A 14,077-nucleotide genomic window follows, 5' to 3' on the forward strand; every position below is an offset into this window, starting at 1 on the left:
TTTTTTTAAAAACCAATCATATCTTCTTAACCACATCTTTTTCAAAATAGTTTTCAATCAAATCTTTTTGACTTCTAATTTCAAAATCTTTTTCAAAGTTCACTTGAATTCTTTTCCACTTTGAGTTTTCGAAAATTATCAATCAATTTTTCAAAATAATTTTAAAAACTTTTTAATTAATTTTCGAAAATTCTCTTCCCCTCTTCCCACATCCTTTTATTTATGGAGTACCACTCCTTCTCAATGCACAATTCGAACTCTCTCTGATCAAGTTCGAATTTTCTACTTCTTCCTTCTATTTTTCTGTTCCTCTGACACCTCAAGGAATCTCTATACTGTGACATAGAGGATTCCACATTTTCTTGTTCTCTTCTCTTTCATATGAGCAGGAACAAAGACAAAGGCATTCTTGTTGAAGCTGACCCTGAACCTGAAAGGACCTTGAAGCGAAAGCTAAGAGAAGCTAAGGCACAATTCTCTATAAAGGACCTAACAGAAATCTTCAAAGAAGAAGAAGACATGGCAGCCGAAAACAACAACAATGCAAACAATGCAAGGAAGGTGCTGGGTGACTTTACTGCACCTACTCCCGACTTCTATGGGAGAAGCATCTCTATCCCTGCCATTGGAGCAAACAACTTTGAGCTTAAGCCTCAATTAGTTTCTCTAATGCAACAGAATTGCAAGTTTCATGGACTTCCATTGGAAGATCCTCATCAGTTCTTAGCTGAATTCTTGCAAATCTGTGACACTGTCAAGACTAATGGGGTTGACCCTGAGGTCTACAGACTTATGCTATTCCCTTTTGCTGTAAGAGACAGAGCTAGGACATGGTTGGACTCACAACCTAAAGAAAGCCTGGACTCATGGGAAAAGCTAGTCAATGCCTTCTTGGCAAAGTTCTTTCCACCTCAAAAATTGAGTAAGCTTAGAGTGGAAGTCCAAACCTTCAGACAGAAGGATGGAGAATCCCTCTATGAAGCTTGGGAAAGATACAAACAATTGATCAAAAAATGTCCTTCTGACATGCTTTCTGAATGGAACATCATAGGTATTTTCTATGATGGTCTCTCTGAACTATCCAAGATGTCTTTGGATAGCTCTGCTGGAGGATCTCTTCATTTGAAGAAGACGCCTACAGAAGCTCAAGAGCTGATTGAAATGGTTGCAAATAACCAATTCATGTACACTTCTGAAAGAAATCCTGTGAACAATGGGACTAATCAGAAGAAAGGAGTTCTTGAGATTGATGCTCTGAATGCCATTCTGGCTCAGAACAAGATATTGACTCAACAAGTCAATTTGATCTCTCAAAGTCTGTCTGGAATGCAAAATGCACCAAGCAGTACTAAGGATGCTTCATCTGAAGAAGAAGCTTATGATCCTGAGAACCCTTCAATGGAAGAGGTGAATTACCTAGGAGAACCCTATGGAAACACCTATAATTCTTCATGGAGAAATCACCCAAATTTCTCATGGAAGAATCAAGAGAGACCTCAACAAGGTTTCAACAACAATAATGGTGGAAGAAACAGGTTTAGCAATGGCAAGCCTTTTCCATCCTCTTCTCAGCAACAGACAGAAAATTCTAAGCAGAACACCTCTGACTTAGCAACCATGGTCTCTGAGCTAATCAAAACCACTCAAAGTTTCATGACTGAAACAAGGTCCTCCATTAGGAATTTGGAGGCACAAGTGGGACAGCTGAGCAAGAAAGTTACTGAACTCCCTCCTAGTACTCTCCCAAGCAATACAGAAGAAAATCCAAAAGGAGAGTGCAAGGCCATCAACATGGCCGAATTTGGAGAGGAAGGAGAGGCAGTGAACGCCACTGAGGAAGACCTCAATGGGCGTGCACAGACCTCCATTGAGTTCCCCAATGAGGAACCATGGGAATCTGAGGCTCAAAATGAGACCATAGAGATTCCATTGGACTTACTTCTGCCTTTCATGAGCTCTGATGAGTATTCTTCCTCTGAAGAGGATGAGTATGTCACTGAAGAGCAAATTGCTAAATACCTTGGAGCAATCATGAAGCTAAATGACAAGTTATTTGGAAATGAGACTTGGGAGAATGAACCTCCCTTTCTCACCAAAGAACTGGATGACTTGTCCAGGCAGAAATTACCTCAAAAGAGACAAGATCCTGGGAAGTTTTCAATACCTTGTACCGTAGGCACATTGACCTTCAAGAAGGCTCTGTGTGACTTAGGGTCAAGTGTAAACCTCATGCCTCTCTCTGTAATGGAGAAGCTAGGGATCTTTGAGGTGCAAGCTGCAAGAATCTCATTAGAGATGGCAGACAACTCAAGAAAACAAGCTCATGGACTTGCAGAGGATGTTTTGGTGAAGATTGAAAACCATTACATCCCTGCTGATTTCATAGTCCTAGAGACTGGGAAGTGCATGGATGAAACCATCATCCTTAGCAGACCCTTCCTAGCCACAGCAAAGGCTGTGATTGATGTTGATAGAGGCGAACTGATCATTCAAATGAATGAAGAATCCTTTGTGTTTAAGGCTCAAGGATATCCCTCTGTCACCATGGAGAGGAAGCATGAAGAGCTTCTCTCAAATCAGAGTCAAACAGAGCCCCCACAGTCAAACTCTAAGTTTGGTGTTGGGAGGCCACAACCAAACTCTAAGTTTGGTGTTGAACCCCCACATTCAAACTCTAAGTTTGGTGTTGGGAGGTTCCAACATTGCTCTGAGAAAATGTGAGGCTCCATGAGAGCCATCTGTCAAGCTACTGACATTAAAGAAACGCTTGTTGGGAGGCAACCCAATGTTATATGTTATCTATTTCTCTTTGTTATTTTATGTTTTTTGTAGGTTGATGATCATAAGAAGACACAAAATCAATTGAAAAAGCAAAAACAGAATGAAAAACAGGAAGAAAAACAGCACACCCTGAAGGAAGAACCTACTGGCGTTTAAACGCCAGTGAGGCTAGCAGTTGGGCGTTTAACGCCCAGTCTGGCACCATTCTGGGCGTTTAACGCCAGAAAGGGGCACCAGACTGGCGTTAAACGCCAGAAAAGGGCAAGAACCTGGCGTTAAACGCCAGGAATGGGCACCAGCCCGGCGTTTAACGCCAGAAATGGCTCAAAACGTGATTTTGAATGCCATTTGGTGCCGGGATGACTTTTCCTTGACACCACAGGATCTATGGACCCCACAGGATCCCCACCAACCCCACCACTCTCCCTCTTCTTCACTCATTCACCAATCACCTCAATACCTCTTCCCCAAAAACCCTTCACCTATCAAATCCCTTCTTTCTCTTCACCACTCACATCCATCCTTCATAAAACCCCACCTACCTCACTTGACCGAACCATGACCCCCCCTCTCCTATATAAACCCTTCTTCATCCCTTCATTTTCACACACCCTAAACACCACTTCTCACCCTCTTTGGCCGAACACAAAAGCCATTCCCTTCTTCCTCATTTCTTCTTCTTCTACTTTCTTCTTTCTTCTTTTGCTCGAGGACGAGCAAACCTTTTAAGTTTGGTGTGGTAAAAGCGTTGCTTTTTCGTTTTTTCATAACCATTTATGGCATCCAAGGCCGGAGAAACCTCTAGAAAGAGGAAAGGGAAGGCAAAAGCTTCCACCTCCGAGTCATGGGAGATGGAAAGATTCATCTCAAGGGTGCATCAAGACCACTTCTATGAAGTTGTGGCCTTGAAGAAGGTGATCCCCGAGGTCCCTTTTTCACTCAAAAAGAGTGAATATCCGGAGATCCGACATGAGATCCGAAGAAGAGGTTGGGAAGTCCTTACCAACCCCATTCAACAAGTCGGAATCTTGATGGTTCAAGAGTTCTATGCCAATGCATGGATCACCAAGAACCATGATCAAAGTGTGAACCCGAATCCAAAGAATTATCTTACTATGGTTCGGGGGAAATACTTGGATTTTAGTCCGGAAAGTGTAAGGTTGGCATTCAATTTGCCCATGATGCAAGGAGATGAACATCCTTACACTAGAAGGGTCAACTTGATCAAAGGTTGGACCAAGTCCTCACAGTCATATGTGAAGAGGGCGCCCAATGGAAGAGAGATTCAAGAGGGAAGCCGGTTCAATTGAGAAGGCATGACCTCAAACCCGTGGCTAGAGGATGGTTGGAGTTTATCCAACGCTCAATCATTCCCACTAGCAATCGGTCCGAAGTTACTCTAGACCGGGCCATCATGATTCATAGCATCATGATTGGAGAAGAAGTGGAAGTTCATGAGGTTATAGCCCAAGAACTCTATAAGGTGGCGGACAAGTCCTCTACCTTGGCAAGGTTAGCCTTTCCTCATCTCATTTGTCACCTCTGTTATTCAGTTGGAGTTGACATAGAGGGAGACATCCCCATTGATGAGGATAAGCCCATCACTAAGAAAAGGATGGAGCACACAAGAGACCCCTCTCATCATGAGATCCCTGAAATGCCTCAAGGGATGCACTTTCCTCCACAAAACTATTGGGAGCAACTGAACACCTCCCTAGGAGAATTGAGTTCCAACATGGGACAACTAAGGGTGGAGCATCAAGAACACTCCATCATCCTCCATGAACTTAGAGAAGATCAAATAATCATGAGAGAGGAGCAACAAAGACAAGGAAGAGACATTGAGGAGCTCAAGCACTCCATAGGATCTTCAAGAGGAAGAAAGAGCCGCCATCACTAAGGTGGACCCGTTCTTTAATCTCCTTGTTCTTTATTCTTCTGTTTTTCGAAAATTAATGCTTATGTTTGTCCATGTTTGTGTCTTGTGCTCATTAGTGTCTTAGTGTCTATGCCTTAAAGTTATGAATGTCCTATGAATCCATCACCTTTCTTAAATAAAAAAATCTGTTCTTAATTGAAAAAGAAAAAAGAATTGCATGAATTTTGAATTTTATAGCAGTTTAATTATTTTGATGTGGTGGCATTACTTTTGTCTTCTGAATGTATGCTTAAACAGTGCATATGTCTTTTGAATTTGTGGTTCATGAATGTTGGCTCTTGAAAGAATGATGAAAAAGGAGACATGTTACTGAGGATCTGAAAAATCATTAAAAATGATTCTTGAAGCAAGAAAAAGCAGTGAATACAAAAAAAAAAGAGGCGAAAAAAAAGAGAAAAAAAAGAAAGAGAAAAGGAATAAAGTTGTGATCCAAGGCAAAAAGAGTGTGCTTAAGAACCCTGGACACCTCTAATTGGGGACTCTAGCAAAGCTGAGTCACAATCTGAAAAGGTTCACCCAATTATGTGTCTGTGGCATGTATGTATCCGGTGGTAATACTGGAAGACAGAGTGCTTTGGGCCACGGCCAAGACTCAATAAGTAGCTGTGTTCAAGAATCATCATACTTAACTAGGAGAATCAATAACACTATCTGGATTCTGAGTTCCTAAAGAAGCTAATCATTCTGAATTGCAAAGGATAGAGTGAGATGCCAAAACTGTTCAGAGGCAAAAAGCTAAAAGCCCCGCTCATCTAATTAATACTGATCTTCATAGATATTTTTAGAGTTCATTGCATATTCTCTTCTTTTTATCTTATTTGATCTTCAGTTGCTTGAGGACAAGCAACAATTTAAGTTTGGTGTTGTGATGAGCGGATAATTTGTACCCTTTTTGGCATTGTTTTTAGTATGTTTTTAGTATGATCTAGTTAGTTTTTAGTATATTTTTATTAGTTTTTAGTTAAAATTCACTTTTTTGGACTTTACTATGAGTTTGTGTGTTTTTCTGTGATTTCAGGTATTTTCTGGCTGAAATTGAGGGACCTGAGCAAAAATCTGATCCAGAGACTGAAAAGGACTGCAGATGCTGTTGGATTCTGACCTCCCTGCACTCGAAGTGGATTTTCTGGAGCTCCAGAAGCCCAATTGGCGCGCTCTCAACGGCGTTGGAAAGTAGACATCCTGGGCTTTCCAGCAATATATGATAGTCCATACTTTGCCCAAGATTTGATGGCCCAAACCGGCGTTCAAAGTCACCCTCAGAAATTCCAGCGTTAAACGCCGGAACTGGCACCTAAATGGGAGTTAAACGCCCAAACTGGCATAAAAGCTGGCGTTTAACTCCAAGAAGAGTCTCTACACGAAATTGCTTCATTGCTCAGCCCAAGCACACACCAAGTGGGCCCGGAAGTGGATTTTTATGTCATTTACTCATCTCTGTACACCCTAGGCTATTAGTTTTCTATAAGTAGGACCTTTTGCTATTGTATTAGAGAGCTTTTGGATCATGTTTTTATGATTGAACTCACTTTGGGAGGCTGGCCATTTCGGCCATGCCTAGACCTTGTTCTTATGTATTTTCAACGGTGGAGTTTCTACACACCATAGATTAAGGTGTGGAGCTCTGCTGTACCTCGAGTATTAATGCAATTACTATTGTTCTTCTATTCAATTCCGCTTGTTCTTTGTCCAAGATATCACTTGTTCTTCAACTTGATGAATGTGATGATCCGTGACACTCATCATCATTCTCACTTATGAACAAAGTGACTGACAACCACTTCTGTTCTACAAGCAAACAAGGCTCTAGTGAATATCTCTTGGATTCCTGATACACGATGCATGGTTGATCGCCTGACAACCAAGTGCTCGCCTGACAAACGAGCCAGCCATTCCGTGAGATCAGAGTCTTCGTGGTATAGGCGAGAACTGATGGCGGCATTCAAGAGAATCCGGAAGGTCTAACCTTGTCTGTGGTATTCTGAGTAGGATTCAATGATTGAATGACTGTGACGTGCTTCAAACTCCTAGCAGGCGGGGCGTTAGTGACAGACGCAAAAGAATCACTGGATTCTATTCCGGCCTGACCGAGAATCGACAGCTGATTAGCCATATGCTGTGACAGAGCATAGGAACGTTTTCACTGAGAGGATGGGAGGTAGCCACTGACAACGGTGAAACCCTACATAAGCTTGCCATGGAAAGGAGTAAGAAGGATTGGATGAAGACAGTAGGAAAGCAGAGAGACGGAAGGGAAGGCATCTTCACACGCTTATCTGAAGTTCCTACCAATGAATTACATAAGTACCTCTATCTTTATCTTTATGCTTTATTCGTATATCACTATACCCATTTGAGTCTGCCTGACTAAGATTTACAAGGTAACCATAGCTTGCTTCATACCAACAATCTCCGTGGGATCGACCCTTACTCACGTAAGGTATTACTTGGACGACCCAGTGCACTTGCTGGTTAGTTGTGCAAAGTTGTGTAGTGATCACAATTTCGCGCACCAGTCTCTGATCCACAGACCGAGTCAGTGAGATTAGAACCTTCGTGGTAGAGGCTAGAACCAACTGGCAGCATTCCTGAGATCCGGAAAGTCTAAATCTTGTCTGTGGTATTCCAAGTAGGATCTGAAAGGGGATGACTGTGAGGAGATTCAAACTCACGAATCTTGGGCGCAATGACAGTGTGTAAAAGGATAGAGAGATCCTATTCTGACACAAGTGAGAACCGACAGATGATTAGCCGTGCGGTAGCTGTGCCTGGTATTTTTCAACCGAGACGAGAAATCTGACAGTTGATTAGCCGTGCAGAAACCGTACTTAGACCATTTTCACTGAGAGGATCATACAGCCTGCCATGGAAGGAAGCCATGCGTGTTTAGAGAAGAAGACAGTAGGAAAGTAGAGATTCAAACGACAGAGCATCTCCGGAACCTCAACCTGTTCCTCATTACTGAATCACAAGTATTATTTATTTCATGTTATTTACTTTTCATAAACGAAATCATTTTTATCATTAATCTCCTGACTAAGATTTACAAGATAACCATAGCTTGCTTCAAGCCGACAATCTCCATGGGATCGATCCTTACTCACGTAAGGTATTACTTGGACGACCCAGTGCACTTGCTGGTTAGTTGTGCGGAGTTCTGAAAAGTGTGATCACAATTTCGTGCACTAAGTTCTTGGTGCCGTTGCTGGGGATTGTTCGAGTTTGGACAACTGACGGTTCATCTTGTTGCTTAGATTAGGAATAATTTATTTTTGTTGGTTTAGAGTTTTCTGTTTGAGTCTAGTTTCATATTTTAAGTTTAGTGTCCTTTGTGTTTTTGTTCTCTTAAAAATTTTCAAAATTTGTTCTTGGTGTTCTTCTTAACATTCAAAGTTTTCTTGTTGTTTATTTGTTTTGATCTAAAAATTCTCAGTTTGGTGTCATTTTACTGTTTTTCTCTTTCCTCATTAAATTCAATATATATATATATATATATATATATATATATATATATATATATATATATATATATATATATATATATATATTTTTCTTTATTTACTCATCATTTTCGAACTCATTAGGTTGACTGAGTAAAAAAATTTTAAAATTTGGTAGTTTCTTATTAGTCAAGTCAAGATTTCAATTTTTAAAATTTTATCTTTTTAAATCTTTTTCAAAATAAATTCTTTTTCAATCTTCTTTCTATATTTTTCGAAAATCTTTTATAAAATTTTTCAAAATCCTTTTTCTTTTTAAATTTTTGAATTACTTGTCCCATTTTATTAGTTTGATTGAAAATTTTTAAGTTTGGTATTTTCTTGTTAAGAAAGTTTCAATCTTTAAAACTTTAAATCATATCTTTTCGAAATCTTTTCTTTTCTTACAAGTATTAATTTTCAAGTATCTTTAATTTTAGGACATATCTTTTTCAAAACTTCCTAACCACTTTCTCTCTCCTCATTTTTTCGAAAATCCACACAAAAAAAATTTTCAAATCTTTTTAATTAATTAATTAGTTTATTTTTCTAATTTCTTTTATTTCTTTTTCCCTTCTTAATTTTTGAAACTTATATTCAATTTTTTATTTATTTTATTTTATTTTTTTCTTTTTAATTTTGGTTTTCAAACAAAAAAAAATAGAGAGAAAATTGTTTATTTACAATTCACATCATCTCCCTTTCTCTATCATGGACCTAAGTGGAAATGAATAGTCCAGAAGGACTCTGGGGTCATATGCTAACCCCATTACTGCTTCATATGGAAGTAGTATCTGTATACCCTCCATCAGAGCCAGTAATTTTGAGTTAAATCCTCAGCTCATTATCATGGTGCAGCAAAATTGCCAGTATTCTGGTCTTCCACAGGAAGAACCTACAGAGTTTCTGGCACAGTTCTTACAAATTGCTAACACAGTACGTGATAAGAAAGTGGATCAGGATGTCTACAGATTATTGCTATTTCTATTTGCTGTAAAAGACTAAGCTAAGAGGTGGTTAAACAACCAACCCAAGGCTAGCATAAGAATATGGAAACAGTTGTCAGACAAATTCCTGAATCAATATTTCCCTCTAAAAAGGATGACACAGCTAAGGCTAGACATCCAAGGCTTTAAACAAGAGGATAGTGAATCTCTTTATGACGCTTGGGAGAGGTACAAAGGGATGCTAAGGAAATGCCCCTCTGAAATATTTTCAAAATGGGTGCAGTTAGACATCTTCTACTACGGGCTTACAGAAAAAGCCCAGATATCTCTAGACCACTTAGCTGGTGGATCTATACACATGAGAAAGACAATTGAAGAATGTGTGAGGAGCAGCATATATAAGTTACTTGGAGAGTAAGCTAAATACATATATACACAGATATGAACAAAAACCCAAAAGACATCCAGAAACTACTTCGCTTCAAGATCCAGATGCCTAGCGAGGAGCCTCTCGATCTGCATCTGAAAAACAACAACACAATATGGAATGAGAACCAGAAGTTCTCAACATGGTAAAAGTGCCACGCGTATAATAAATAAGGTCTTGAGAATGCCATAGGCAATCCTAGAACTCTGTTATTCAGTTATCCAACTTAATTACTAAACAGAAGCCATAAACAGGGGTAGGTATTCTAAATCTACCTGACTTACTCAATTTCAATCATAATCTAACACCAAACTATCTCTCCATTTCCTCCATCCCTCCATCATACATAATGCAACAGAAACAAGCAACCAAACAAGTTCACACACAAGTAATGAGCAGATAGTACAAGTAGCAAGTATAACAGGTAGCAGGTGGTATATATATATCAATTAGGCAAACCCAGGAAATGCATAGCAATCAAAACAAACAAATGCATATGATGAATGTCTATCCTAATGGCCGTGAGCTCACGTGTCAGTTACTTTGCCAGAACCCGACACATCTGGTAGCTAACCCAGACATTGGTCTCTAGGTTGCGCATCTCCAGGAGGATCATAAACGAAGTTGAGTGCCTTTCCACATCGAAGGAGCATATGATTAATCTTTGACTTCTCGGACCCATGACTATCACTAAGACATCCTCGATACTCTATTTTCTATTCTATTTTTAGTATAACAAATGAACTCAGAATCGGGCAAACTTTATGTTCAGGCGTTCATCTCGGAATAAGCTTTCTAACAAATTAAAAATCCCAATTTTCTGATTTAACTAGCTTTAGAAACAGAGGAGAAACTCTGAATGCTCTACAGTGCTTAGAAACCAGAAAATAGCAGCAGCATATGATATCTAAAATTTCATATAAAATTCAAATTAAATCCAATCACCTTAGAAATTAATATGGTTCAACTTAACATATCCAGGTTTCTTTTTCAATTGTTTTCAGGTCAAAATAATTTATAATGAAGGAGTTATGTAAATTGGAAGTTGAGTAAATTTCTGGAGGATTCTGTTTTAAAAGCCAATGAACATGTCATCTTCCAAGTCTCATAACTCACTCATTAAAACATGGACAGCCCTGAAATTTAAATCACAACTGCTAAGAAAAATTAATTTTCACCTCCAATTGGTTGCACCTGAATATCCATACATAATCAAAAGTTATAAACTCTCAAAGTTGTTGTTCTAAGAAAACAGAATCTGGCTTTTATTGTATAACGCATCGTATTTCAAAAATTCATATCTTTAAAACCACAAGTCCAACCATTTTGAAATTTTACGATGTTAAAATAATAGGACTAAAGATTTATTTAAAATTGGTTTCATTTCAAAAATCATTTTGAAACATCCGCAGAAGAGCCAACAAGTTACTGTTGTTCTAAAAATGATGCAGTAAAATCAGATTCCACGACTACACTTTGAAAATTCACCATAAATCATATATTTAACGAAAAGATCCCAAATTCTCCAGTTTAGTTTTATATATTCCGAGGTTTAACCAGGACTTGGTTTCACGTAATTCTGATCATCACATAATTAGTTACAGCATATGCAATACCACCACAATACAACTCTACATCCTTATTATCAAACTTCGATGAGCCATAAGTTAGCTTCCGGACCCCTAAATGGTTTCAAACTTATTTTGTATAAAAATTGAGTCCATGAAGTTTATGTCGTTCGAAGAACGGATGAAAAATATTTTAAGACGAGAAAGTTATGTGCGTCAGAAGTTTGGGGTAAAAAAAAGGCAATTCTGCAGATTTTAGACTTGTTAAAAAATTTGGAAAACCGTACGCCCACACGTACGCGTGGCCCATGCATACTCGTAGCCCTGTTTTCTACAAAAACTTGATTTTGAGTTTTTTAATTGAATTTTGAACCTCTAAACCTCTATTTTTGTTCTTTTAGCCCTAAACTATAGTAGTAAGTCTAGTAATGAGCTGAAGCTAGGAAAAGGTGATAACTTGAGAGTGAGGTAATAATCTTAAATGATGAACTAGGTACAAATTGCAATGACATGATTTGTATGTATGAGATCAGGCTAAACTATGGCTATAAAGAATGAATGTAAGGAAATGATGATGATAAATAATGAGCTTTGGGATGACTGTATGTGACCGGGATTGTCGAGATGTGTATGTGACCGAAATGGTCGAGATGGCAAGGTCTGAGTGTGATCCCGCTTGCGTATTAATTTGAAAATTTGTTCAGATAGCAAGTTAAGGACGGAAGTTTCCTCTCTTGTCGTGATGTGGATGTATCAAAATAATAGAATGCACAAGAAGAAGAATTTAGGTGCATCTCAAGAAAGAAAACCGGACCAATCAGAGTTGTATCAAAATAATAGAATGCACAAGAAGAAGAATTTAGGTGCATCTGGAGCATCTCGACCTGCATCTGAAAAACAACAACATAGTATGGAATGAGAACCGGAGGTTCTCAGCATGGTAAAAGTGCCACGCGTATAATAAATAAGGTCCTGAGAATGCCATAGGCAATCCTAGAACTCCGTTATTCAGTTATCCAACTCAAGTACTAAATAGAAGCCATAAACAGGGGTATGTATTATAAATCTACCTAACTTACTCAATTTCAATTCACACCTATCATCAAACCATTTTTTCATTTCCTCCATACATCCATTATCCATAATGCAACAGGAACAAACAACCAAACAAGTTCAAGCACAAGTAACGAACAGATAATACAAGTAGCAAATATACAAGTAGCAGGTGATATATATCAATTAGGCATTCCCAATTAAGACATAGCAAACAAAGCACACATATGCATATGATGAATGTCTATCCCACTGGCCGTGAGCTCACGTGTCGGTTATTTTGCCAGAACCCGACACATCTGGTAGCTAACCCAGACATTGGTCTCTAGGTTGCGCATCTCCAGGAAGATCATAAACGAAGGAGAGTGTCTTTTCACATCGAAGGAGTGTGCCTTTCCACCTTCTCCTGGAGGATATACGAAGGAGAGTGCCTTTCCACATCGAAGGAGTATGCCTTTCCACCTTGCAACCAGAGAAGAATATGGGGGAAACAATACGAAGGAGAGTGCCTTTCCACCTTCCACACATCTGCATCATGACAAGAGAGGGAATTTTCGTCCTCAACTTGTCATATCGACCATTTTGGCCACACACATTCATTCCCAAATCTCATCATTTATCATGATCATTTTCTTATATTTGTTCTTTATAGCCATAACAACATGTATTCATTTAGCTTTCACATCATTCTCTTATAATTCACCACGTTTAACCTTTCCAGATCCCGACCAAACCATTTATCAAACTCTTCTGAAAAATTTTTAGTATTGAATAATCTTAAAATCAACCCAACTCTAACATTAAATCAATCACATCACACAAAGATTAAACTTTAACTTCTCGAACCCATGACTATCACTAAGACATCCTCGACACTCTATTTTCTTTTCTGTTTTTAATATAACAAATAAACTCGGAATTGCACAAAATTTATGTCTAGGCGTTCATCTTGAAATAAGCTTTCTAACAAACTAAAGATCATAATTTTCTAATTTCTCTAGCCTCAGGAATAAAGGAAAAATCGTGACTACTTTGCAGTGCATAAAACCAGAAAAATAGCAGCAGCATGTGATATTCAAAATTCAATATAAAATCCAAGTTAAATCCAATGACTTTAAAAATTAATGTAGTCAAACTTTACTCATCCAGGTTTCTTTCTCAATTGGTTCTGAGTTATACCATTTTTAATGAAGAAGTTACATTACCTGGAAGTTAAGTAAAAATGAGTCAAAATCTGTTTTAGAAACCAACAAGCTTAGTACCTTTCAATTTGAATAACTTTTATTACAAAATTTCAATTAAGCTAAATTTTGGTTTGGGAACTCCTAGCTCATCCAGAAACAAGTGTGTCTTGGTTGCAACCCAATTGCTATTCAATTATAAGAGTTACAAGCATTGGAAGTTGATACATAGCTTGCTGAAATCTGTTTCTTTTCAGCTTTGACCACCAATATTCAAAAATTCACAACTCCCAATCCTCAACTCTTAAAATTATGAAGTTTTAGAACAATAAATCAAGTTAATAAAATTTTATAATAAAATTAGTTTTGCTCCAAAACTTAACTCGTAGAAGTCGAAGCAAGACAAACAAGTTGCTACCCTGTTTGACCTTTTCTGCTGCAGGACAGATTTAACAACCTAACTTTAAAAATTTTCCATAAATTATATATTTGACAAAAAGGTCCCAAATTTTCCAGTTTAGTTCCTTATATTCCTAAGTTTAGCCCAAACTTAGTCTCATTTAATTTCAATCATTACATAATTAGTTACAGCATATGCAATACCACCACAACACAACTCTACATCCTTATTAACAAACACCAATCCTAATCCATCATAAAAAAATATAAGAGCACACCATTAACAACTTCCACACCTCATAA

General features: G+C 38.2%; 1 protein-coding gene and 1 non-coding gene across 2 annotated transcripts in view; both read right to left on the reverse strand.

The window, feature by feature from the left end:
* Nucleotides 1–924: 924 nt before the first annotated feature.
* LOC130964360 (small nucleolar RNA R71) lies at nucleotides 925–1,032 on the reverse strand. Its single transcript, XR_009080457.1, has one exon. It is a non-coding gene; the product is annotated as a small nucleolar RNA R71 (small nucleolar RNA).
* An 8,585-nt stretch (nucleotides 1,033–9,617) lies between these two features.
* LOC130963139 (uncharacterized) overlaps nucleotides 9,618–14,077 on the reverse strand; it is a 42,629-nt gene continuing 38,169 nt past the window's right edge. The window contains exons 8-9 of the mRNA XM_057889286.1: nucleotides 10,752–10,767; nucleotides 9,618–9,668 (exon numbers count right to left, since the gene is read on the reverse strand). Coding sequence (XP_057745269.1) covers nucleotides 9,618–9,668; nucleotides 10,752–10,767 — 67 coding nt within the window. The remainder of the gene's footprint in view (nucleotides 9,669–10,751; nucleotides 10,768–14,077) is intronic.

Source organism: Arachis stenosperma, chromosome 2 (genome assembly GCF_014773155.1).
Source record: "Arachis stenosperma cultivar V10309 chromosome 2, arast.V10309.gnm1.PFL2, whole genome shotgun sequence".
Taxonomy (NCBI): domain Eukaryota; kingdom Viridiplantae; phylum Streptophyta; class Magnoliopsida; order Fabales; family Fabaceae; genus Arachis; species Arachis stenosperma.